Source organism: Syzygium oleosum, unplaced genomic scaffold (genome assembly GCF_021117445.2).
Source record: "Syzygium oleosum isolate NSW1041296 unplaced genomic scaffold, Sole_v2.1 Sole_v2.05, whole genome shotgun sequence".
In the NCBI taxonomy this organism is placed as follows: Eukaryota; Viridiplantae; Streptophyta; class Magnoliopsida; order Myrtales; family Myrtaceae; genus Syzygium; species Syzygium oleosum.
In genome coordinates, this window is record NW_026607489.1 from 9958540 (window position 1) to 9984337 (window position 25798).

The 25798-nt window shown below is 42.8% G+C and overlaps 4 protein-coding genes across 4 annotated transcripts; 1 reads left to right on the forward strand and 3 right to left on the reverse strand.

The window, feature by feature from the left end:
• Positions 1-3021: 3021 nt before the first annotated feature.
• On the reverse strand, positions 3022-7582 carry LOC115681757 (uncharacterized). The gene is made up of 5 exons (XM_030605820.2): positions 7301-7582; positions 5740-6000; positions 4613-4764; positions 4142-4278; positions 3022-3416 (listed from the first exon to the last, which is right to left on the reverse strand). The coding sequence occupies exons 2-5, from the start codon at positions 5991-5993 to the stop codon at positions 3249-3251; spliced, it is 711 nt and encodes a 236-aa protein (XP_030461680.1). The 5' UTR covers positions 5994-6000; positions 7301-7582; the 3' UTR covers positions 3022-3248.
• A 1367-nt stretch (positions 7583-8949) lies between these two features.
• On the forward strand, positions 8950-15323 carry LOC115681643 (V-type proton ATPase catalytic subunit A). Its single transcript, XM_030605639.2, has 20 exons — positions 8950-9114; positions 9844-9970; positions 10093-10148; positions 10237-10293; positions 10374-10485; positions 10579-10616; positions 10735-10836; positions 11467-11523; positions 11621-11692; positions 11784-11885; positions 12015-12077; positions 12158-12290; positions 12585-12691; positions 12863-13057; positions 13435-13521; positions 13666-13770; positions 13900-13997; positions 14115-14193; positions 14652-14740; positions 14823-15323. Exons 1-20 carry the CDS (start codon positions 9037-9039, stop codon positions 14935-14937), a joined length of 1872 nt encoding a protein of 623 aa, XP_030461499.1. The 5' UTR covers positions 8950-9036; the 3' UTR covers positions 14938-15323.
• Positions 15324-15752: 429 nt separating this feature from the next.
• On the reverse strand, positions 15753-16968 carry LOC115681645 (uncharacterized). Its single transcript, XM_030605642.2, has 2 exons — positions 16717-16968; positions 15753-16221 (listed from the first exon to the last, which is right to left on the reverse strand). Exons 1-2 carry the CDS (start codon positions 16877-16879, stop codon positions 15956-15958), a joined length of 429 nt encoding a protein of 142 aa, XP_030461502.1. The 5' UTR covers positions 16880-16968; the 3' UTR covers positions 15753-15955.
• A 1196-nt stretch (positions 16969-18164) lies between these two features.
• On the reverse strand, positions 18165-25002 carry LOC115681644 (7-dehydrocholesterol reductase). The gene is made up of 13 exons (XM_030605640.2): positions 24803-25002; positions 23983-24205; positions 23800-23855; positions 22913-23015; positions 22752-22817; positions 21948-22061; positions 21357-21483; positions 20956-21056; positions 19922-20047; positions 19764-19828; positions 19359-19440; positions 19170-19252; positions 18165-18591 (listed from the first exon to the last, which is right to left on the reverse strand). Exons 1-13 carry the CDS (start codon positions 24892-24894, stop codon positions 18525-18527), a joined length of 1305 nt encoding a protein of 434 aa, XP_030461500.1. The 5' UTR covers positions 24895-25002; the 3' UTR covers positions 18165-18524.
• Between the last annotated feature and the right edge of the window lie 796 nt (positions 25003-25798).

The following is a 25798-nucleotide window of genomic DNA, read 5'->3' on the forward strand; positions in this document are numbered from 1 at the left end:
TCCTTAGCTTGGAAGTTCCCCGAAGAGTCCTGGCAAAAACACTGCGCAGAAGAGAGAGAGAGAGAGAGAGAGAGAGGAGAGAGGAGAGAGACCGCGATGTCGATGATGTTGTTTTTTTTTCTTTTCTTTTCCTTTTCTTTCTTTCTTTCTTTTCTTTTTTATTTTTTCCTCGCGGGGGTTCGAAGAAACAGATGTGGCTTCCGAAAACCACCGCGCGCTGTAACCCCACTCCCTCCCACGAGGGGCGTTTCTTCGAGCCCGATTTTCTCCTTCGGTCCCCCGAAAACTTGTGATTTCGCCGCCGGCCCCTCGTGCGGGACCCCCCCCCCCCCCTGCCCTTTTTTTACCCATCTCTAGACGGCCCAAAGCTTGTTCAAGGAGAGTGATGTCCGGCGTATCAAGACCGACCCGTAACGTGGCGCGTGTCGAATTTGGATTGAGCCATGGCGCTCCTGGGTCGTTTTTAAATGCGCGATCTGCCCCGCTTTATTTAGAGCAGTCGCAATATGTTTCAGTACCGTTACCGTTTGTGACGTCGTGGGTTTCGTACGAAAGGAAAATTCCGTGTCGAGCTGAAACCTTTATAGCATTCCTCATCTCTCCCTTCTTTTTCTCGTGTGCTAATTCGAAAGGATTCGCATGAGCTCATTCGCTTTTGCACCGTGGACGAGTACTATACGTAACAAGTCTACGTGAAGAGGCGGACGTCAGTTTCTCCTCCGAGAGGCCGGTAAAATTGACAAATTAAGAAATGGTGAGTGGCCAAGTGAATTTCGTTCGACGTAACTTTGCAACACGAGGCGCGTAATTCAGCGGCTGGAACCTCAACGGGTTGAACTTCCTTTACCGACGAAGCCATGGAGACAACTTGAGCAGTAGTAGATTTGAGAAAAAAGGATAGGAGGGAGTCCATTCTATCAGAAGAGGACGAGATGGAGCAGTTTTTATAGTTGCAGGGACCAAACTGCAATTTCCTCCTTTTTCGTGCCCCTCCTGATGAAAACGCCTCTTGACGTACACGAGAGAATGGATAAAACAGAAAATTTTATCGGAAACAAAAGAACAAAAAAAAAAGACGGAAAAAGGAAAAAGGAGGGGTCGATAAAGACGGCGTGAAATGACGGCGTTGCCATCGGCCGTGCACTTTTTCGGGGCCCGAGCGACACAGCAGCAGGGCACTGGGGCTTTGGATATTTCCGCGCGGCGGGGGCAATTCCGTAAATACGCCAAACCAGCATGGACATTTTTGGGAACGCGGGACAACCCCCTTGTTGGCTTCTGGGACACGCGTCGGCCTCCCGGTTTCCGGAGAAATAGGCGACGTGCTGACACGTGGAATCTCCCCCACGTGCGAGCTGGCGAAAATTCGTCCGCACCGAGAAAATGCAAGGAAAATGACCAAATGCGAATAAAAATTAAATTTATTTAATAGATAATTACACGAATTACATGTGCCTTTTTTCCTTGTTTTTTTTGTCGCCAAGGTTGCCCGCCCCCACAGTAGGTCACGTGAGATTCATCGCATGATCGATCACCCAAACTTCCAAATTGGCATGTACCTGAAGATGTCCCTTTCCTTCTATTATTAACAAAATCTAAGTAATTTCGTGCCAACGTACCGAGAATTTGATCGCCCAATTCTACGAATAATCGAAGAAACAAGAAACCATTTCTTTTCCCCCCCGAGCATTCAAAGCCTTTTTATGACGGCGGCGTTCGAGAAGCTTCCGTGAATACGGTGGCTCGTGACTTCTTCCCGAATAGTCACGGCGCCTGCGAGAGAAGAGAACGAGCAAATGCCGAGAGTGGTGTTAAGTCGATCATGCATTTCGTGCTCCCGTTGCATTTGACAGTCGTCTTCCTCTCTTACCCATTTTTTGTATGGTTTTGCCGTATTAACTTGGCGAGAGATGCGTTCAGCACCCGATGAGTAATATACGCATGGATTCGACCGAAACGCAATCCTAAATTGGACATTGATTTCGTAATATTTGATCATAACGACCGGTGAACCAAATCGAGCGATTGATCACACGGTATTTCACGTATCTTACGTGACGCCGTCGCCACCGGGCAAGCGGCCTAGTGCAATTCGCGGGTGGGGGTTTGGCCGGACACGACGATTACTTGGAATCGAATCCCGGACAAATCGTAAAAAAAGAAAAAAAGAAGCAAAAGTAACGACTCATTGAGCAATTAATATTACCAGCCCCAAAAAAAGAGAATCAGATTAGTTTAATCATGGCTGCATGATATTAAGGATTAATTAAATCGATTTGGCGTACAAAGCAATGGAGACGTGCGAATTAAGCTAAAGGGGAAACACCTCCATCGCCATTGGCCCCAGCAGCTTGCGCAAGTCAACTCTCCCCGGGATGTGGCTGATCGTCCCCTCTTTCCTCGGAATCAACGGCGGACGTTGCAGGAGGAAGCCGACATGTCGCCTTCAATCCCGGACGAGCAAAGCGCCTGGGAGGAGCAGCGCCGAATTGTAGATTAACTGTGGATAGATGATTTGGTTTTGTTATTAGTTTCTTTGCTCGAGCTATAAGCTGATGCAATATAAAAAGCCGAAGCAATCGGTACTACGGTGTATGGATTCGAATCGTCGCATTTTGCGCATTCTTTTGGGGGCATCCAGTGAAGATGGCCATCATCCTAACTACCCATCGGGCTCGAACCCAGTTGGGTCGGGTCGGGTCGGGCCCGAAAGGTGAAATGATCGAGCAGAGGCGAGCAATTCCCAACTTGGACACCTCCCTCGTGTCTGATAATCCATTTTAGTTAGAACATTTGATGATCTTTTAACCGTGGACGACGGGTCTTGATAAGGATTTTTAGGCCCGGCGATAGACTCGGCCCGCTCATCGATCGTGTCGGGAACTCGTTCCTCGACGATCCGGAAATGAAGGGACAGGAGAACTGCCGCACCGATGGACGACAAGCCGGGTCCCGACTGCCGTTGAAAATCTCATTGACATCCCAAAATAACCAAGAAAGTCTGATGCAATACAGATGAAATGCTCAAGCTAAAGAGTTCCAGATTTCTGAATAAGCATTGCACGCTCTGGTGCAGAAATGAGTTTACCTCAAATCAATCTGACACTTGCAGATTCTTTAGAGCTCTTACGTTTGGCTGCCAAAGAATATGTAATATGTTACAGTTACACGTGCATATCCACACCTTCGATAGCAAGAACCGGTATGAGCCTTTTAGTTCTGTAAATTTTGGGTGTAAGTAAACATGGCTAATAACCTAACCAAGCCGACGGGATCGGTTGGAACCTATTCTTGGCGCACGACAATACGTCGTAGTAGTCCACGTGATTGAAGCAGTCGCGGAAATCGGTGAACAGCTTCTCGAACACTCTCCACTGGACCTTGATCGATCTCGAATAAGGGTATGGAAGAAAAACCTGCACCCAGCGTTGGATGAGTCTCAAGTGGGCACAAGGAAGAGCGCATTCGACATTTCATAAGCATTACCGCGTCTGTTCCTTGTCGGAAAGACTACTTCAGGAAGGAAAAGATTCCCGAGTTTCGAGAGAACTTGTGTTCCCATCAGGAAGTAATCCATCGTTATTAAATGCAAGATACTATGATCACAGTTCAGGTACTCATGAGGCACTTGGAAAAGAGCACAATTTTCTTTGCTTCCAATGCAATTGCCAGAATGGAATTCTACTAACTTCATTTTGAAGCAAATCACACTGGACACCATGTTATTCATCATCAACGTTATATTCAGCAGATCATTTCATACGACATAGCAAGAAGCCCTCAGTATATTTGGCACGCTTCTTAAAGTGAAAGCAGTTCAGAGTCGGATCTTGGATAATTGACAAGTGATAAGCAACCTAAGAAAGCTATTACACACTCTGAAGACATCTTAACTTGGAATTAATTACCAATAGATGCCAGTAAACATCAGTCAATATGTTTATACGTGCTTGCCGACTGCAATCAAAACTTCCCTCGCATGAACTCTAAATGGACTCCTTGAATGCCATGGGTGTACCCTTCCCTATAACCCCGTACTCACCGAGAAAAGCAAAGCATACGTACACATGCCCAGTCGACAATTATGCAAACGAGAATGCGCATTACCAGGCAAAAGAATAGTTGTCCAGCAGTAACTCACATCAGCTTCTTGAGCGAGACGTTTTAGCAAGAGAAAGGTGTGCTCATTTTCCTCTAAATTGTCAAGAACAGCAATCCAAATCTGTGAAGCAAGCTCATTTGCCACGTCTCTTGACTTTCCACAAGCTATGAACTGATCTGCTAATAGGGGAACTTTCAAGGTCAGGCGCCTACCAGAAAGAATGAGATAGAAATATCACTTCCAGCAACAGATGCATCTCATGCACACACCACTATCCTTTAAAATATAGATAGGGCCAAACTTGATATTCAGCACATAAGCCATGCTCTATTAGTCCTTTTTTCTAGATAGTAAGTTTTTGTTTACCATCAAACTTTGCAGAATACTAGCATCAAATATATTATCAAAGATGATCGATGTCACTGGAAGGCTTATCTTATGTAATCCAATAGCTAACCTGACCACATTAGCCTCACCAGAAAGAGGACCTGGAGTAAAAAAATGCCATACCAATCATTGTTCCATGAAGAACACCAGAAGGAGGTGGCATTGTTGAAAGTTCAAGCTGCTCTTTCAAAAATAGATAAGCATGGCCCACTATTTCATCCATATCTCCATCAAGAGAAAAAATCTGTTTACTAATATACAAAGCCGCATATCTCCTGAGATCATTGGGCAGTATGTTAAAACATGACTATGCTTGCAAATTGAATTTTCTCTTCAAAAACAGCTAAGTTAAGACGAACACTCAGGAATCACGAGATTTGGTGTGAGGAGTCTGAACAAGCTTACATGGGTAGCCTATTTTCTTATCAGAGTGCATGTTGGAAAGTACACTATGAACCGTGAAATATTGCTAGCACACCAACTATGTAACTAAAAAGACATTTCACCTTTTCAGCACGATTATTGAAGTCGAAGGAGATGGGATGCATTGACCAAAAGGATAAGTACTATAAAGCTGTTCAAAAAGGTGCATACATATCCATAACAAGACAGTCATAAGTATGTGGGCAATTAGAAAAAGGCGAGAAGTGCTACAAAGAATAGTCTATTTAATAATACTTTGAGCATGTATTCACGTGGCGTTAGACTCCTGCAAATTGTCATGCATGTTTCAACAAGAAGAATACTTCAATGCTTAACCCCAATATATTCTTGCAGCATGCATTTATCTATTCTTGCCGGAAAAGTTCAGAAATATTACAAAAAAGGTTCTCTGACAGTGTATCTAAAGTCGAGCTGCGAATGTCGTGGAAATCACATATTTTGTTTCACTCATCGTTTGGGCGATTCTAATTTTTAAAAGGCAGAAAAAAAAAGAAAGTAATCAACTGAACCCTCTCCCTCCCTCCCTCCCTCCCTACAAAAAAGGTTCTCTGACAGTGTATCTAAAGTTGAGCTGCGAATGTCGTGGAAATCACATATTTTGTTTCACTCATCGTTTGGGCGATTCTAATTTTTAAAAGGCAGAAAAAAAAAAGAAAGTAATCAACTGAACCCTCTCCCTCCCTCCCTCCCTCCCCCTCTCTCTGTATAAATTTACATCCCACGCTTGTCTTTTCCTTTTCTAGTGTATGTGTGCGCACGCAGAAGTGTGTTAGGGGGTTAGGTAAAAACAGAAAAGGAAACTTTACCGTCTGCTCAACCCTCGCGGAATTGGACCTGGCCACCGTTTTGCTTGGCTAGCCAAAGGATAAGACTTCACAAGAGCAGCTTGCCACAAACATTCCCCACGGAATAGGTTTGCCCAATGCTTTCTAACACAAGATATCTGTGCCCACTCTGTGACAGGGACCCTGACGAAAATTTCTATCAAGAGATGGTCAGGAAGCTTCCCAATAAAGTTATCCACCGAGACTAAACCATCATCGTCGCTGCCATTTGTCATTGATATTCTGAAATAAGATTTAAGGGATCAAAATCAGCAAAAAACCATAAGTGACTTCCTAGTACTATTCGCACAAATTGAACTAGAGAAAAAGATAACTGGCCAGCAGGGAGTTTCGAGAAAAATTATCACAGATGTTGGGACGAATGATGGAAAAGATGATTTTCAAATGGGCTGTGTAAGTGACAATTTGGACAACAGGGATCGAATATGAAGAGAAGGAAAAAATTCAAAGGATAGTAGCAGGGTCACTTCATAAAGTTAACTAAGGCATCTAATCCAAGAGACTTACTTTGCGAGTAGCAACCGCATCGAAATGAAACCTTCTAGTTTCAATCCATAACATTCTTCTCTTTATGCTCACATACGACACAATGTGCATGTACAATCACCAAGTCGGGCACGGGCATTAACACACACAGAGATCACATGAAGCAACATGCATAGGCATCTACCAAAGTGAAAAATTTCAACTCGGCAAGTTCTGAAAGACAAAGCCCCAGTTGAACGCATACAATATACTTCAGCACCTAAAGATCTACTGAGGGGTTGAGGAATGAACGAATGGTCAGTGAACAGAGAGGATGAGCTGCCACAAAAGAAAAAAAACGTGTAAAGATACGGGAATGGACATCTGTTACTTCAGAGATGGAATTGATGATGAAGTCTGGGGAAAGAAATTCCAGCAAGAAATGCAAGAACATTAGAGCCGACAAAGGCATGCAGATGATGATGTCTTCATTCGATCATAGTGGATAATTCAGACAGCCCAACCATTTTGAAGGCAAGAAGAGCAAGCAAAAAAACCGCAAAAGATGATCAAAGCAGTCTCATCCTCAGCAATCGACGGGGGAAAAGAACCAGTCTGGTAATCCACTCCACTTTGTCATCCAGTGCCATTGAGGAACAGGCCAACAGTCCCAGTCGACTCCAACAGTACCGAAAGAAATGACAAACGAAACAAAACCGAGCTTCAGGTCGTATGATCGTACAAGAAATGAACCGACCCCAAAGTCCCAAAGCCCACGAGCATCAGAGTCTCGAATCACGTTATCCAGCGATTACTCCCAACGAAAGAAGAAAAGCGAAAAGAGAAACGAAAGACATGGAAAGGGGAGTAGGGAGTCAAGCTCGATCAGGGCAAGCCCCGCTGCCAACGGGACAGATCAAGAACACCCGAAACCAAGAAGAACCCATCATTCTCAAAGCCCAGGGGATCCCCCGGATTCGAGCTGAAGCTCCCAAGAAAAGAGCAGCTCCAAAACGACCGCTGCACGCTACTGCTCCAAACGAAAACAGCAACCCACCTGAAGAAGATGAGGAGGAAGAAGATGGAAGAAGCGGGTGGCGAGCGCGGGGGAGCGTTGCTGTCGGCTCCGAGTTCAAGAAGCGCGGGTGGAGAGAGAGACGGGCGGCAGGCCGAGGGCGGCGGGTCGAGAAGGCTCCGGCGGAGGTTACGGCGGTGGTGGGCCGGTCGGGCGCGTCGTGGTCTCCTGAGTATTTCAGTACGGCGTGCGTAGTTGCGTAGGATGTCTGTTTTTTCGTGGCTGGGACTTTCATGGGCCGAGGACGACTCTGCAATGGTGTTCGCCTGGGATTCCTTTTGCCATCCCAAAAGGGGGGCCCGCCTCTCTATCTTCTGGCCTCCTCTCTCTTACACACGTTTTGTGTTTTTTTTTTTTTTTGGTGCGGTGGAGATTTAATTTTTTTTTAAGCTCATGGTAATCGCGAAGTTAATTAGAGATAAGACGGCGCGGGAGGAGGTGTAAGCAGGTTTATTGGTGGAAATGTACTCGAACGGGTTGGAGCTGATAGAATACAAAAGGGTCACGATCTTAAGAGCCGTGAAACCGAGTCATAAATTAGGAGCGATCGATTTTGGGGTGGGTCGATTCCTACCCTGGGATCTGGAAGCGGACCGGACAATGTCGGGTTTTCTGTTTGTGGAATCGAGAACCGGCCCACCCGGTTCGTTTTCAGAGTCGATCCTGAAACCGGTGACTTCTTCTCCTTCTTCTCTTTGTTTCTTCTATTTTTACAAATGAGAGTTTTCCAACACCGAAAGAAAAAAATATCTACTAACTAGGGTTTGCCTTGGAAGAAAAGATAAAAAAAGAGTTAAGACATTTTGGTCGGCCTGTCGATCAAGTCGATCTGATTCTATATGTAGAATCGGGAATGGGATTGTTAAGGCATGTTTCATTACTAGGAATAAAAGCATAAGGAATGGGAATGACGTCCCGTTTTCCTTTCTCAAGGGTATTTGGTAGTTTGCAATAAACAGTGACGAAATATGAATATTCAAAGAAAAAGTGCTTTATCTATATTTTGGTATAAGCTATTTGTTAAATTGAATCCGGTTAATTTAAACCTTCGTCTTTCAAATAAAATGAAAGGTAAATCCGTAACTCGCATTATATATTAGTGTAATATATAGAGAGACTATCACCATAAAAAAAAATTATCGACTTTCTTCATCGTAAGATATAGGGAGACTCTGCATATGGTCACAACATTAACGTGATATCGAGAGAAATACGCTAAAAATCCTCCGAGGAAACACTCAATAAGAAGAGCCACTAATAAAATAATAAAAAATTCAATAACTGTTAATTTGCAACTGCAAGACTCATCAACATTGATGGATTTTTTTTTAAATTTATTTATTTATTTAGCGGCCGTAGTTTGTATTTATGCGGGTGAGGAACGAGAAAGCAGACAAAGGACGAGGTTGCTAATTATTAGCAAAAAGTTAAAAAAAAATATATATATATATTAAAAAATAATAATAATAACGAAAAAAGAAAATCAACCATCGACAACATGCCACCGCGTCGTCATCATCATCATCAACATAACGACGAGGATCTCTGCAGCAGAGCCAGCGAGCGAGCTTCCTGCAGTTCACACTCGCTATTTCCCGTGAGCTAAAAGTCACTTGCCTTTTCCTTGAATCTCATCAGTTCGTTTCGTCCATCTGGGTCGCCTTCGGATTGCCCAGAAAGCTTCACGCCCCGCTGCGGTTCTTCCTGCGAGGCCGAGAATGCCGCCCGCCTACGGATCTCGTCTCACCACGTTCGAGGACTCCGAGAAGGAGAGCGAGTACGGATACGTCCGAAAGGTTCGGCCTTTTCCCCGTCGCCGGTTCCTCCGCTGCTGCTCCCCAGATGGGATTCCTTCCTTCTGGGTCGATGCTCCTTCGTTTGGTGTCTGTTTTTGGGTTGACGGGGACGTGGGTCGACCCGTGCTCGATCTCATTCTATGTTTTGTGATCTTGCGAGTACGGATATGTCCGAAAGGTTCGGCCTTTTCTCCGTCTCCGGTTCCTCCGTTGTCGCTCCCCAGGGGGGATTCCTTCCTTCTGTTTCGAAGCTCCTTCATTTGGTATCCGTTTTTGGGTTGACGGGGACGTGGGATGACCCGTGCTCGATCTCTTTCCGTGTTTTGTGATCTTGCGTTCTGGGTTGGTAAGTTATCTTTTTAGCGTATCCGATTGTGTGGTGAGGAGTCGACTTTTTGACTTGGTCAGTAGCTCTGGCTCAGTTGGACTGCATTCAGCGCGCCTACCTTGGATGGAGCGCGCTTTTGGGTGAAGTATAATTCAAGATTTGTCTGTTTGATAGTACTGAGAGGTAGATGTGATGATAGTCTGATGCACAGGAAGAATAATGTTGCCTCGTTCTATCTCCCGTTAACTGGGATTGTAAGGATCTTTCCTCGAACCGAATGGGACGGATTTGCTGCAATTAAAGAAGGCGGCAAACTTTCTGTCTGCCTGCCTCACTTTGTATTTGCTATGTGCTTTGAGTTGCACCCTTCAGTCGGTACTCAAAGAACTATTACATCTCAGGTATCGGGTCCTGTGGTGGTGGCCGATGGCATGGCTGGGGCGGCCATGTATGAGTTAGTTCGTGTCGGTCATGATAATCTCATTGGTGAAATCATTCGTCTGGAGGGAGATTCTGCGACTATCCAAGGTTCATCCTCCTTCCCTAACTCATTTACCATCAGATGTTACATTTGTGTGTGCCTTGAGCACTTATGTGTCTGTGTGTATGGAGCAGTTTTGATGGAGATAAATTGTTTCATGTAATTTCAGTTTATGAAGAAACAGCTGGTTTGATGGTCAATGACCCTGTTCTGAGGACGCATAAGGTGATTCACTGTCTCATTTGTCATCCTTTGCTTTTGTTAGTACATATTATTGTCCATTTGTAAATGACAATGTCATGTACATTTACAGCCTCTGTCAGTGGAATTGGGTCCTGGAATCTTGGGAAACATTTTTGACGGAATTCAGGTCTACCCTGATGCCTTTCTATTAGTTGTGGCTTACCAGTCTTTGTTTCGTGGCTCTTAAACGTGCTGTCACAATTTTAGAGACCCTTGAAAACTATTGCCAAAAGATCTGGTGACGTCTATATTCCTCGTGGTGTATCTGTTCCCGCATTAGACAAAGACATACTCTGGGAGTTTCAGCCTAAAAAAATCGGTAACTTTTAAATCCAATTGATATTGTTTCCACTGATAGACTGACCCGGTATGGATGTTCATTCATCGATCCACTTGCAATTGTTGGATGCAGGTGAAGGTGATCTTTTAACCGGAGGAGACCTATATGCTGTAAGTTTGTTCATTTAGTATGTTTGCGGAAGTTAGTACCTTATTAGGGTCCAGACTACTTTCATTTGCTTTTCGTTCTGCTTTAATCAAGTTTCCATGTGGGTATGTGTTATGGCAGAATGTCTTCGAGAATAGTTTAATGCAACATCATGTTGCTCTGCCTCCTGACTCCATGGGAAAAATCACTTACATTGCACCGCCTGGTCAATATTCATTGAAGGTTGGTCCGCTTCTTGTTAATACTTCGCCTGGCCGCTGAGGTTGTAGCTATAACTGGTTTTAAATCTTCAGTTCTTAAATTCAGTGTTGAAACACCAAGGCGCTTGGGATTTTTGTTGCATATGTTTAATATTTTAAAGATGCATGATGATATGTCATATTATCTTGGTCTTTTGATGATCTTCATATGTACTTGTGGGCATGCTTGTATATTATTTGACTGTTCACTTGATGAACAATTCGCTGATAAGGGATTCTATGTACCAACTTTTGATTGCTATATTCTTATCCTGTTCTGTTGTTGAATGAAGCACGATCTGCAGCAACCTTGGACTTCTGGATATTTTGTTCTAAGATGACACAGAAGTGACCATGAGAAATCTTGTTGATCAAAACTTATTCCCATTGACGTCCTATAGATGCAAATCTCTGTATTTCAATTTGTCATTGACAGTTTTTCAAAGTTTACTCTCTTTCCAACAAAAAATCCATTGCCATTACCTAATTAAAGAATTTCATTGCTGTTATATGGACCTTTGTCCTCTATAGGCAGCTCATGATTGTTGAACTCATCAGTAAAAGTATCCATGCGCAATCGTGGGGTGATTTCTTGATCTGTTTGTAATTGCAGGATACAGTGCTAGAACTTGAGTTCCAAGGTGTCAAAAAGCAATTCACCATGCTACAGGTTTCAACTTTTGTTTCATGGATGCATTTTGCATCTGCCTTTGTTGAGACCTTGATTACTTCTTAAATCTTGAGCCATCTTCTGTAAACCTTTTCAGACTTGGCCAGTTCGTACACCTAGACCAGTTGCATCAAAGCTGGCTGCTGATACTCCTTTGCTTACTGGTCAGGTAATGACTATGCAAAAAAATAACTCCAAAGTACTTTCATTATTGCTTTTGTTTGTAAAAGTTTAGTGAATGAAGCTTTTTCTCATGACAGCGTGTGCTTGATGCACTTTTTCCTTCTGTTCTTGGTGGGACTTGTGCCATTCCTGGAGCATTTGGCTGTGGGAAAACTGTGATTAGTCAAGCTCTTTCAAAGGTACTTGCTACCATCAGTTTGAGGTTGATTAGGCATCTTCCCCATATATCAATGATACTCCCATAGAAGTTTTTCTTTTTATTCCCATATATAAGTTAATTAAAATGCTGGATTTTGTCTTATTTGCAGTATTCTAACTCTGAAGCTGTGGTATATGTTGGTTGTGGAGAACGTGGAAATGAAATGGCAGAGGTATGTGCATGTTGAGATTGATCATTTCATATTTTGCTTATTGTCTGCTGGAGATAACATATTTAAGTCCCATATTTTAGGTTCTTATGGATTTTCCTCAACTAACAATGACATTGCCTGATGGTCGCGAAGAATCTGTCATGAAGCGTACTACACTGGTAGCCAATACATCTAATATGCCAGTGGCAGCTCGCGAGGCGTCAATTTATACTGGTATAGTCTATCTCTGCTAGTTTATTTTGGTTCATCGTGTGGCTATAAGGTGTCTACTGGTTGAGGTTCTTGTCTGCATTGGTATATTGATACTACGGAATAAGGGATGACAGCTTATCAATTTGGATCAGTTGGGAGGAGCGACAAGAACGACTTGAGAACAATATACTTTTATCTTGTGTTGAATCTATGTGTATTTTCCCATTGTCTTAATCGGGCAGTCATTTTTAAGAGAAGGGATTGGAAACTTGACAAGGACATGGGAGCACTGTTTGACTTTGGTATTTCTATCAGGTATTACTATTGCCGAATACTTCAGGGATATGGGCTACAATGTCAGCATGATGGCAGATTCAACATCTCGTTGGGCAGAAGCACTGCGTGAAATCTCTGGACGGCTGGTAAGTTGCTCTCAGTATATCTTTGTGCCTGACAGCCTCTGCAAAATCGTTTTCCCATATCCCGTGCTATTTGTGCTGGATTCAATTGTGTTTTCTTCCATAATTTGTTGTCGCGTAAATCAGAAATGAAAATCTCTTGTGCATGGAATTCTCATTCCTGAAATCCTACAGGCTGAAATGCCTGCCGATAGCGGGTATCCTGCTTATCTAGCGGCACGTTTAGCATCCTTTTATGAACGAGCTGGGAAGGTGAAATGTTTGGGTGGGCCAGAGCGGACAGGCAGTGTCACTATTGTTGGAGCCGTTTCTCCTCCTGGAGGAGATTTTTCAGATCCCGTAACATCTGCAACCCTTAGCATTGTCCAGGTACTTCTTTAACTTATTTTTGGAACTTTGAGCCATGCAGATGTCATGTGTAGCGATCAGTGTTAAATCACATGTGAAAATAATTATCTTTAGATATTTTGGAAAAGCAGCACGAGATAGGAATGTGTTGGTTATAAACTCTTCAACTTTTGAAGCTTTATGTTTACTTTTTGGGTCGATTGGTTAAGTCTCCTATCTTGCTTGACAAGCAGCTTAGGCTATGATCTACAGATTATCCATTATGACACACGAAAGCAAAGTTGGGCAGTTTAGAACATTAAATCTTTCCAGTCTCCATTCGCATGCATCTTTACTTTATCCTTAGTAAAAGCTTATCTGCATAGCCTTAATATAATTTGTATTCTCGTAATTCTCAGGTCTTCTGGGGTCTGGATAAGAAACTTGCCCAGAGAAAACATTTTCCTTCTGTGAATTGGCTCATTTCTTACTCAAAGTATTCAACGGTGAGCTCCAAACTGGGCATACATATGTGCAAGGCTTATAAGTTCTTTCGTGAAATACCTTAAGCTGTCCTCAAATGAAAAAAATACACCACGAGCGCCGTTTTCAAGCATATTCAACTTAGACCCTTTATTTATGCTACGCAGGCATTGGAATCATTCTACGAGCAATTTGATCCAGATTTTATCAACATCAGGACAAAGGCTCGTGAGGTGCTTCAGAGAGAAGATGATTTGAACGAAATTGTGCAGGTATGTTCTTTTTTGATGATTACAACCGACTCTATTCACATGCATCATGTACAGTATTCCTTGTTAGCATATCGCCTGACATTTGAAGCAACTGTTGGTATGGATATTTGGCTTTCTTTTTTACTGCAGCTCGTGGGCAAAGATGCTTTAGCAGAAGCAGATAAAATTACACTGGAAACTGCGAAGCTCTTGAGGGAAGATTATCTTGCTCAGAATGCTTTTACTCCGTAAGTACAAGATTACATTGCTCGCCATTGGTGGAGCTTGCATATTGTATCATTTTCATATTACATCCTCTGGTGGTCTTTTCTGAGAGGAACATTGTTCTCCATGAAATTTGACAGATATGATAAATTTTGCCCCTTTTACAAGTCCGTTTGGATGATGCGCAATATCATCCATTTCTATAATCTGGCCAACCAGGTAGAGTTTTTTCTTCCAACATTTTGCGTGCTCTCTCAGGCTGTTAGCACGCTTCTTGATCTTATGTTTCGTCTCCTTTTCCCTTTTGGGAGGATAGACATGTTGCATGTAGTTGATTTCTCATATATCTATGTTTGTTTTGCTTTTCAAAATAATCAGAATAAGCAGTGAACACTGAACAGCACTTTTAAATCGGTAATAAATTTAGCTTGGCGTGTGCTAGTTAGAGTATTTGTGAGAGTGCAAGATCACCCTCTCTATGGTTTTGATGACCAAATTCAATATATGTTGGATCACTTGTGAAAATCACAGTTTTGGATATGCTTTCTTAACTTTGTCAAAAGAGATGTAAAATTCACTGGGAACTTGCAAGTTTCATATGTATCTGTTCAGACCAATTTAAGTGGAATTGTGTGGGGATTCCTCTGTGAGAGTTTGAGACTCGATCGTTTATGCAGGCTGTGGAGAGAGCTGCTGGTATGGATGGTCAGAAGATAACTTACACCCTCATCAAGCATCGGCTGGGAGATCTCTTCTACCGTTTGGTGTAAGTACACTAATTGCACTAATGAGAAAGAGAACTTAGATGGGCTCATTGGATCTTCTAATTTGGTGGTTTACATATGTAGGTCCCAGAAATTTGAGGATCCAGCTGAAGGAGAAGAAGCTCTGGTTGCAAAATTCAAGAAGCTTCATGAGGATCTAACTGCTGGTTTCCGCAATCTAGAGGATGAAACACGCTGAGCCAAAAGTTCAATGCTGAAGATTTTCATCGATCATCAGGCCAATGGTTCTGGCGGCTGCGCTGATGAAGCTCACTTGCCCCTCTTGGTTCTGCATCAGAATCAAGAGTGTCCATAGATAAAGATTGCCAGCCCCAGCCTTAGGCTATCATTTTTATTATGGTCGGATGTACACAATAAGATGCAAGCCATTCTGTCTCTTCTGGGACATCTGGTGAGAAAAAGATGCTGAATGGTCTGTGCTTATTTAATGTGGTTTGACCAATGTTTCCTTGTGTTTACGAAAGATAATAGGTTTGGTGTGAGCTTGAGACGAGGCTTAACAGATATGGAAAGCAGTGGTGTTCTTAATAAATATGGGGAATGTCTCTTGTCTTGTGTTTCTAACTGAACCTTCCATGAACCATTTGTATCTATAATCTCGGTTTGCCGATAAGAAGGTAAGGACATAATCCAGACGATTCTCAGGAAAACAGAGAAAAGCGCGAGAAACTTTGTAAGAAAGGCAAATCAAGCATCGGCTGCTTCCTAATCCAAGGTTCAGTGTGTTGGCATCGTTACTTGTATCTTCCTCGCTGTACATCTAAGTTTCATAGAAAGAATACCCTTAAATCTGTGAGTGCTAATTGAGTTCTTATCAATGTTTTATGAATGCAAGAGATTTTCTCGGATCATTATGGTTCTGGTGATGCGTAACCCATTAAAGTTTTTACAATTTCGACGGCTTCAAATAAACTTTCTTGAGAATCACCGGTATTTAATCCTAATCATTTCCGACACAAAACTCAAAAGAAAGCCAAAAAAGGATAAACTGAGTTTCAAGAGTTAATCGCAATTACCTATCAGTAAGAAATTAAGAAAAAGAAGCAGGAAAAGGTTTCACAGCTGCTCCCTCACACATTGCCAAACTACACCAAGGTTCAACAATGACATAATGCACAGAAAGTTGTGAAATCTCAGTAACATACATGACATTTGATCTGGCAACAACCTTCCTGCTCATGGAACCGATCCTCAGTTTATCCCGGGCCAACTTTCGGGATGTCGTAGTGTTCGCTCATGTTGGCGAGGTACTGGTTGAAATCCTGTATCCTGTCGCGGTGAGATTTGTTAGCCGTCTTCGCCAGTCTCTTGACATCGATCTGCTCCCTCTGCTCTATGTATCGCCTTTCGGCAGCTGTCAGCTGATGGTCGTAGGGAGCAGCCTTGCCTTCCTCACCCAACTTGCTCTCATCATTTATATCCTCCTCTTCATTAGGTTCGTTCGACAGCCCCGCACCATCGCCTACGCAAGTAAGTAGCCAAAAATCTCAGATATCAGATAGACTCGCGCCACGAGAGTGTTCTGGGTATCGGAACATATAGAGTCAGGCAGATAAATCACCCAAAACATTCATTCACCATCGATTTCTTGGCATAGTAAAACTGATTTCAAACAATAAAGCTGAAACAGGAAGTAGCCTCAAACCCGTATAAGAATGTCCAACTGCCCATCACACATCGCATTAGTTTCGACAAATGCGTAAACTTTGCTACAGCAATATACAGGAAGAGAAATGGCAGCTAACCCCAACACGACCAGTTTGCGCATCGCGCAAGAAATCATCTCGGGACGGCGATAAAGATTGCCGGCGGGAAATCAAGCCGACTAAAGCTCTAATTCAAACGAAATTAACTACTCTTACGCGGCGGCGGTTCAGGCCGGACCGCTGCCAAATCCAATAAAAAAAAAAGAAAAAGAGAGAGAACCGCAGGAGTTTGGGAAATCAGAGTAACAGACCGGCGGAGAGCTCGGATTCGATGACCTCGGAGACGGGGGGGTCCTGCTGCTGCTGCTGCTGCTGCTGCTTCTTCTTCTTCTTCTTCACCCCTCCGGCCTTCACGTCCAAGGCCTTCCCTTTCAGCTTCAGCTTCCCTCCGACGACATTCTCGTAACCCGACATCTCCCGCCGCCCCCCTGTCGTTTAACGAGAAAAATAATCCGAACGTTGCCCAAACAACAGCAACAACAACAGCAAGATCGAATCTTCGAACGGGTAAACGAGCAAATCCAGTTCCGACCAGACGCCCTCCCCCTCACAGATCAAAAGTTCACAACCGATTCCTTGATCGGAGGGAGACGGAAATCGAGGCCACCCACGACGACGACGACGACGACGACAGGAGGATCAGCAAACGAGGGATGAAGGACGAACGAGCATATGCGCTACCTCGTACCGGTGTAAAAATCAACGGCACGTGAACCCTAGAACCATACCTGAAACGACCGGGACACCTGAATTTCCCCCTCTGCTTTTACGTCTCTCTCTCTCTCTCTCGCGTGTAAAATTTGCAGAGGCTCCGATGGGTCATGAGGCGGGTCCAGGTGGATCGGTTCGTTGGCCCATTTTATTATGGGCCTCGTGAATTCGAGCGTCTCAAATATTTTTTTTTTTTGGGGATAAATGCAATAGACGTTTTAAAAGTCGCGACGAAAGTGCAATTGAGACCTAATTTTTTTAGAAAGTGCAATCAAGTCCTAAAATTGATGACGAAAGTGCAATCGACTCCTAAAACTTTCAAAGAGTGCAGTCACGTTATAAAACTTGTCAAATTGGTATAGTTAAGTCATTCTATTGATTGTACTTGTTAACAGTTTTAGGACTCGATTGCACTTTCGTCGCAAGTTTGAGGACTTCCGGTGCATTTATACTTTATTTTTTATGACAAAAAAAATAATTTCTTTTGGGCAACATTATTTTCGTATCAATGTGTTTAGTGTACTAATAATTTTCGTGACCAATTTCGTCTACTTAGTAAAAGCGGAGTGGATTTAGTCATATATGAGGTGGTAGTAGCCCCACCATTTCTGTTTTGGTCAATGAGTGTCTTAACAAATTTACTTCGCAAGAATTTAATCCCTCAAACCGTGTGTGTATATAAATAAGTAAAGGTAAAATATAGGTGTTATCGTATTGAAGATTGATTTACAATCTCTCTCTGTCTCCGGTATATTTAATCTCCGATAAGCGGCTGCCGTATGCACTCCTCTGGTCCAATTTACGACTCGCGCTTCACGTTTAAGATCAAAATCGTATCCGGTTTCCGATCAATGAAAGTTCGAACTTCCGAGTAGATTTCTCTATCCAGTTCAAACTTTTGGGAGAGACGAAAGTCCTAGAGCTTTTTTCTGTGAGGAACGAACGAGAGATGCAAGCAGAAATAGACGACTGCTGCGTCTGAAAAACCTTCGATATTAACTCCACCATGCAATTTCCATGTCAAAATCAACATACAAGCAGAAATAGACGACTGCGTCTGAAAACCTTAATGTTCAAGGCAACTGGTTCAAACTAAAGCTACAGTTACCGAGTGCCCATACTCCATGTTCGATACAAGGTCATTCGGGACCATAGAGTAGTCAAAGATAAACGCAATGTTAATTGCTGCTGCATGTAAGAAAACTCGGAAAGTAACTCTACTGCCGGCGTCTCCTATAAAATTCAAGTACAGGGACATGTTCCAAAGTACATGAGAATGAGCCAAAGCCAATCCAGGGGAGCTCCTTTCGCCAGCCATATCTCCCCATACATGACTTCTCGCTGAACCTCAATAAATACCAGGAATAATTTGGTTCGGTACCTTCTCACAATATAACTTCCAGTACTTGCCGTACCTGTAACAAAAACATTATCAGAAGAAGCTGCTCACTCTGCTTCACTGAGAAAGGCAGCGAGTAATGGTAAAATCGGACGATGCACAAGGACGAGACTGGGGACTTATTGTTCGCTTTCCAAAAGTTCGTAGCTACTAGAAATAGTTGTGGACCTTCATAAGCACAATTGTGGGAACACATGAGACAATTGGGGCCAATCACGAAGATTGTCTATTAACATGGTGTACATGCTCACGCGTTCTATTGGTAAAATCATGACGAAGATAAACATGTTAAAGATATAGGACCAAAAGTCACCCCACCCCCGATTTCACATTAGCACGGTACTCTTCCTCATTCTAGATTACTGCATGTTTCAGCATCAGGAAAGTCGCTCCAACGAAGATACAGCTCATTTAATGATGCAAAGGGTCTGAAGATTGGTTTCTATTCTGTCAAGACCCCTAGAGCATGGGGTTTGTCCTAAATCACAAAGTATGCAGAGAAACCAAAATGTATAAAAGCTGATTGAGAGACATTGCTTCCATTTAATATGTCCTCAAGAATGACCAAGAGAAATATGTAGATGATTTACTTACTTTGATCGACAACGATCGTCGTCCCTTTTTGCCCGGTCAAACAATAGGATTGTGAGAAAGATCACATAAAAGTAAGGCAGAAACTGCAGGAGATTAACGAGGGGAAAAAAGGTAAGTAGGACTTTCACCGAGACTGTCATCATGAAATCACAACCTAAGAGTAAATGAAACAGTTAAAACGAAGTTTACATGATTAAACAGTGCAGGGACAGTCCAGAAAAAGGCTCCAAGAATCTCGGGCACATAATGAAAGTGACGTGATAAGCCCCACCTGTGGAAGGAATGAGTGAGAGACCACATCATAGACCATTCAATCAGTTGTAAGCAGAAGCATGTATATCACCATGTAGATCCATTGAACCCATAACTTAACCGATGACTACATTTTATACCATTTACCCAATGGTCTATCGGCAAATTCGTTATGTTCTAGGAAAGATGTAAGCAGCTCACCTCGAAAAGCAGAAAGAACTACTTCTCTCGAAAAGCAAATATATGCAGTAAACCTAATAACGGAGTTAACGATAGGACTCTTATAGTAGCTTTTTAAAATCTTCATGCTGACGATACAGAAGAATTAAAAGGCAAACTGACCATCCTGAAGTCAAGAGGAGGCTGTTTTTGGTCTCTCCGGATGTGGTCGTGTACGTAGCCACTATCTGTCAAAGAGATCAAAGCTCTCAGTTCCAGTTGACAGATTGTACCCAATTGAAAGCATAAGAAAACATTAAAACGATATTAGTGGTAAGCACCTTCGATGGAGCCTTCCCCCATACCAAGCACTTGCCATTTGTTCTGCGAAATTCTTGCCTCTGTCTGTCGCAATCATAATTGATATATATGCACAGAATGCCTGCTGCCAAAATATAAAGTGCGAGCTGGACAACAAGGACTGTCAGACTCACCTAATATAAAAGAAGATACATTTGTCCTCTCAAGCCTGTGTTTAGGCCTATTGGACTTACGTGACGGAAAATTAAAATTTCCAACGAAAGATAATTGTAATAATCATCTGATAGCAAATGGTCTGTAACTTTCATTATTGCCTCTCCTTTCAGATACGCCAGTTAATGAGTTGAACACAGATTAGACTGCCCCAAGTTTATCCCAAGATAATTGTGCTCATGCTAATTTATATCAACACCAGTTTTTCATAGGAAACAATTGGAGCCTTCAAATTTAAATTTATCAGTGTGTGCATGCCACAAAAAATCTTCCAGCCCTATTCCAGATTTTGTCGTTAGCATATATTGACCCAATCAACCAAATTGTACACCACTGATATGGGACTATCACTTCAAATCAAGCAAGGGGTTCCACTAAACAAAAAGCCAGAGAAGCCAAAAAATCTCTGCAACCATACTGATTGAAACTAAGAGCACATTTGAAGACCTTGCTAAGAAAACCATGGTTTGATGGTTCACACACACGTGTTTCCGAGAATCAACTGTAAGGAACAAACTCCTGTTTAGATGTTAAAGCCCTTCCAATCAACGTTTGAATTTCCCGTAAAAAAATTAACATTAATTTGAAAAACTATTTAAAATATTCGGTGCCTTTAAATGCTAATGTTTCATATGTCTTTAAAAAATTTGGGTTCTTCATCTAAAAAATGTCACACTTTTTAACTTTTAACGTAAAGTCAAAAGTGAAAAGCCAAACCAAATTGCCGACTTAATCTAAACACCAGACCAATAATTACAGTAAATTTCTGTCCCTTTGCACGCCTTCATAATAACATAAAGTCCACTAAATGGTAAAAATAATTAAAGTGGCAATTCCGCACCTGAGTTCCCAGGTTAACAGGATGATTGACAAGGTACATGCCAGGAGAAGTATAGATGGATGGGACCCATACCAAGCATCCCCAACAGATATAGAAGCCAGCTGCCAAAGTCATTTTGAAAATAAAGTTGAACATCAGTAAAAAATGGAAGGCGTTAAAATTATGATTGGTGTTCTACATCTGCCCAAGCAATAAGAGTGCACAAACAAAGTGCCAAGTGGCTAATTCACTAGTAATTAGACCAAGAATGAAATACTGTATATGCTAGTGTCTCGTCTCTTGATGATAGGATCTTTTTTTTGGTCAGACTTGATGATTGGATTTCAGTTGCTTATTTTGAATGATTGAATGGACAAACAGATATCAGCATGTAAAACAGAATGAATAACTCAAATGTCAACCTCGATCGTGTGCGATATCCATTGTGTTCCAATATCCTACTTCCCACCAAAAGAACTTGGTGACGTACACTAGCATCAATATGGTGTTCACGAGCATTGCATCAGCAACTTTTCCGTTCTGTTCATACTGTAAACATGTATGTAAGATTATTAGCATGATTATTAGCAGATGATGCAAAGAAATCATCAACCTCCACTCCCAGAAGAAAGAGATTAGTCTAACAGGAATCAGAATTGATGACATCACTTAACACTTGCAAAAGCTATTTCCGCTCTTTAAAGTGACAAACTCTGAGACTATGTTCTAAGCGCTGGTCCAGAAATTTTTTTTCTGAGAACCATAGTAAAAATAAAAGGTAGGCATCTTAAGAAAACAAAATTGGTGTTTCAATTGTTTTCACCCTTTGTTCTATTTCTTTAATAGGATCATTCCAAGATATCATCCATTAGATGGTTGTCAGAAATTAAGCTTCAATTATATGTTCTTCAAAAACTCTACATGCATCGTTCATTGCCAAATGGAGTATTGTAATACAGAGATCATTGGTATCAATATATTCTTGCCAAGTCACCAAAAAAAGTCTTGGTTACCTGCTTTATGCAATAGGTTAGAGCAAGAACTGCCCAAGACATCATTCCGAACCTGCAATTTGTGAAAACTTTAATATCAAAGTTCTGGCCAATCCGAGGATAGAGCTCCATACCCTGCAACAAGGTCAAAATGTCACTGAAAACAGAAAGCTGCTTCCAGGAAAAAGCAGCAAGAAGCAAAGCCGTAAAGCCATTCTTGCTATTTCACTCAAAAGATACATTTGGCTCAATATTATGAAAAAAAAAATGCACATGTACATATACCTCAAACTACACCATATTAGATTATTTAGTATTATGAAGCCAAATTTGAAGTATTTTTTGCGCATAGACATTTGTCATCTATTATGTCAAAAGAAGGTATCATTTTTGAAGACCGCTCATCGTAGAAAATAATCAGCATCATCTCCAGGTCAAATAAATATCTGCGAAATGATTTGTACAACTGTAATCAATTAGCATCCTCAAAACTAGTTATATGTGCATTTCCACATATGTCAGAAAAGAGGATCTAGAATTGCCTCAAGATGGACAGATGAACACATCGAACAGGAGTAAAACGGTGAAATCTTTTCAAGGAAACCTACAACAGATAAGTTTGTGAGGCTTAATTTCACACAAAACCCAACAATACGGTTCAGAAAATTCTGTTTTAGCTTTCAGACATCGTGACGTGTCAAAAAATCAGAAAAAATCATCTGGCTTTTTCTAAAATTGCCACATTTTGACATCAGAACAACTAACTTGAGCTTTTCCACATGTAGTTCAGCAAAAAACACTAAACTTTTCTCAAAAAAGACTCACCCAATAGAAGTCGATTATTATATTCCCCGTAGAACCAGAGTCGGTAGACGATGGTGCCAGGTGACCCTTCAATACAAGAAAATGTGTCAAACATCAGACATTATTTTGAACTTTCCCAAGGGAAATAGATGTCAACTTTTCTTTGGGGGTTGCATTCTCACTTTAATGTACAAGAAAATACAAAAGATGAAGCTTCCAAGAATGAGTGCGGAGTATATTTCGCCCAAGTGATCATAAACAATCGTGGGGTTAAAAATCCCAAACCTGAAAGAATAACATGGAAAATGATAAGTTAATCTAAACGTTATTTGATGACGACATCAAACAACACAAGAAACCAAACAATAATTATACTATGAATGAAACACGGCAAAAAGAATTCCACAGCATAGCATAAAATCTGTAACAGAAAGCCTTAAAAAGCCGGGCAAACTACTTAGATTCTTCCAAATACCTAAAAGCATGATAGCCAGAGAATTAGTCCTCCGCGAGAGGGCATTTAGTGCAAGAATCAAAGATGAAGAGGACGTCCTGCTGATAGTGAATAAGGTCACATTCAGACTATAGAAATAGATCCAAGTAGTCATATGCTCAGACTGAGAAAGCGACTCAAGAACTGCAGAAAGCATAGGAAAGATGAAGACAGTTTTGATACCATGTCACTTATTTTACACATCAGATTGTCAGTAGGATATGTCCAGCACCCAATAAACCACTTGAGACAAAATAGGAAAGCTCATTGTATCCTAGAAGGGGAAAATGATATGTTGGTAGATACTGTGAATTGAAACCTTTCCACAAAATTACTAATGTATGGATGAGCTAATTATTGACTAAAACTGGCTCTCTACAATATAAATCGGTTGAAAAGTGCTCCCCTGCGCTGCCCTGCCCGAAATTCAATAATTAGAAAGTACGAAGACCTCTTATGGAATTTTGAAAAATAGAAAAGAAACAGTACAGAATGTTATAAGTACATTGATTTCTTGAACTAAACCCACGTTGCATCTGAAGTACATAAAATTATGTTTTATCGAAAAGTACTCACCACCAAAGGCCAAGATAGGTGATCAAGGTCACAAAATACGCTGCCATTCCATTTGCCTGCAAGAACCAATCGTTTAAGTCAACATTGTCCATGCGTCCATCCCATGCGAAGAGAGAAGACAACTCGTAGTCAAATGGTCCACAAGGTGTGCCACTAAGGGTATGTCAACAAGAAAAAGAGTACCTTATACACTGGCTGATTCCCCGCCGGAGATATAGGGCCCTTGACAGTCTTTCCAGGAAGAAGGAGCTGCAGCGCCGCCTCAAATGCAGCATAAACGAAGATGATCTTCCAAGCGACGGCAGTTGGCCTGGGCCATATGTCTAGGAATCCTTGCAGTCCATGCTGCCTCAGGTAATCAAAAGTCTGGGTGATGGACCCATCAGCATGCACCATTGTGTACCATCTGCGAGGATAAAATTCCACTCAGATAGTCGCAGTATGTTTTTGCATAGAAAAAATTCCGTATATTACGACAGAGCAAAGTCTATGACTTCTTTCCATCTGAGCTAGTCAACCGCTAATGCATCAAATCTTTCTTGCAACTCCAAATGAAGGGTATGAAGGGTACGGACTTAAATCAAGTATCTGACGGACTAAAATCTCAAATGCCGAGGAGATAATCAAGTGGGACCTCGGACAGTCCGACAGAGAGATTGGCATTGTCTAAGGAACAAGGCTCGGTGTTCGATGCTGCGAGGGAATTAAAAAACCAACCAACTCGACTGGAATCTAGGTTAGATGGACGTTCATTCCATGTGGAGATCGGAATCGTGAAACGCTACGCAATCGAGAACGTCGCGGCGGCAAAAACCAGCACGTGCAGCGAGATCTGGGACTGGGGAGCGTTCGCCACCGCTGCTAATCCTCGCTCCACTCGAGAAAGAACCAGAAAACATGCGGATCCTCGAAATCAACCAAAACGGCTGGATTTCCGGCAAAAAAAAACAGAGAGCGCGACAGTTCCTCGGACAGAGAGAGAGAGAGAGAGAGAGGGTCTTACAGCAAGATGACGAAGGGAGGGCAGAGGGTGAGGAGCGACAGCATGGAGAAGTAGGTGAGGAGCGGCGAGTGCACGGTCTTCGCTTCCGCCATCTCCTCCTTCCTCGGCTCCGCCTCTCTCTGCGTAGAGCGAACTCGATCGACGAGAGAGAGATAGAGAAAGAGAGAGAGAGAGAGAGAGAGTGAGAGTGAGAGAGAGAAGTGGTTTGCTTTAGGGGTGTAAATGGTCGGGTCGGGTTGGGCTTTCATGATACCCTACCTGACCCAAAACTAACAGGGTCGTGCTTGACCCGCCCAGACCCGGCCCAAGACTCTCTTCAGCATATACCCCAAGGATCGGGTCTGGCTGGTCCGGTCCGGGTCGGATTTCGGGTTTGATCAGCATATACCCCAAGGTCATGTCAGCGGAGGCCTAGACCTCCCGCCTCCGCCGCCCCGATCTCCGCCGCAGCAGCCGCCGTGCGATCGATCTCTTCGATTTCGACAACAACCTGACGCTGCCCGTCCGCGATCCGATCGCTGCTGCCGATCAAACTGGAGCCCCGAGCGGCGACGTCGCTTCCGATCCCTACTCCGACGATATGCTTCGGAAGCTCGACGGCGGGAGCGGCTCTGGTGTGGATATGTTCGCCGAGCGTCTCAGTTCGTGGGGGACGCGGATTCGGTGTCGGAAGAGGTAAATAGGTTGGATTTTGGGGTCATTGATGGGGATGATGACGTCTGTATGAATAATGGGGATGTAGATTTACGGATCGGGTTAGGGTCCGAAGCCCCCGTGCCGCGAAGCAGTAGTCCATCGGCCGCGGTGCGTGCGGTCATTCTGGCGATACCAATCTTTATTCTTAGATGTTCAGGGTGTCGGGCTCGGAGTTCGTAGCCAGTGAGGACTTCGTCCGGTGACGCAGCACCTGCAGCTCCCGGTGCAGCTCGCCGAAGTTGGAGGACGCGGACGTCCCATCGTCGCCGGGCCACGAGGCGAAGGCGGAGGCGGAGGCGG

Bases quoted from the DNA above. Each gene is read 5' to 3' on its own strand.
- LOC115681645 (XM_030605642.2), bottom strand. From the start codon at position 16,879: ATGTCGGGTTACGAGAATGTCGTCGGAGGGAAGCTGAAGCTGAAAGGG. The intron at 16,222-16,716 runs GTCTGTTACTCT...TTACTTGCGTAG, and splicing joins CGAATCCGAGCTCTCCGCCG to GCGATGGTGCGGGGCTGTCG.
- LOC115681644 (XM_030605640.2), bottom strand. From the start codon at position 24,894: ATGGCGGAAGCGAAGACCGTGCACTCGCCGCTCCTCACCTACTTCTCC. The intron at 22,062-22,751 runs GTGAGTCTTTTT...ACCTTGTTGCAG, and splicing joins TAATAATCGACTTCTATTGG to GGTATGGAGCTCTATCCTCG. The intron at 19,441-19,763 runs GTCAGTTTGCCT...TTCCTTCCACAG, and splicing joins CTCCTCTTGACTTCAGGATG to GTGGGGCTTATCACGTCACT.
- LOC115681757 (XM_030605820.2), bottom strand. From the start codon at position 5,993: ATGACAAATGGCAGCGACGATGATGGTTTAGTCTCGGTGGATAACTTT. The intron at 4,279-4,612 runs GTATGGCATTTT...CCCTATTAGCAG, and splicing joins TCTTCATGGAACAATGATTG to ATCAGTTCATAGCTTGTGGA. The intron at 3,417-4,141 runs GTGAGTTACTGC...CGCTGGGTGCAG, and splicing joins GTCTCGCTCAAGAAGCTGAT to GTTTTTCTTCCATACCCTTA.
- LOC115681643 (XM_030605639.2), top strand. From the start codon at position 9,037: ATGCCGCCCGCCTACGGATCTCGTCTCACCACGTTCGAGGACTCCGAG. The intron at 11,524-11,620 runs GTTTCAACTTTT...AAACCTTTTCAG, and splicing joins AGCAATTCACCATGCTACAG to ACTTGGCCAGTTCGTACACC. The intron at 13,058-13,434 runs GTACTTCTTTAA...CGTAATTCTCAG, and splicing joins CAACCCTTAGCATTGTCCAG to GTCTTCTGGGGTCTGGATAA.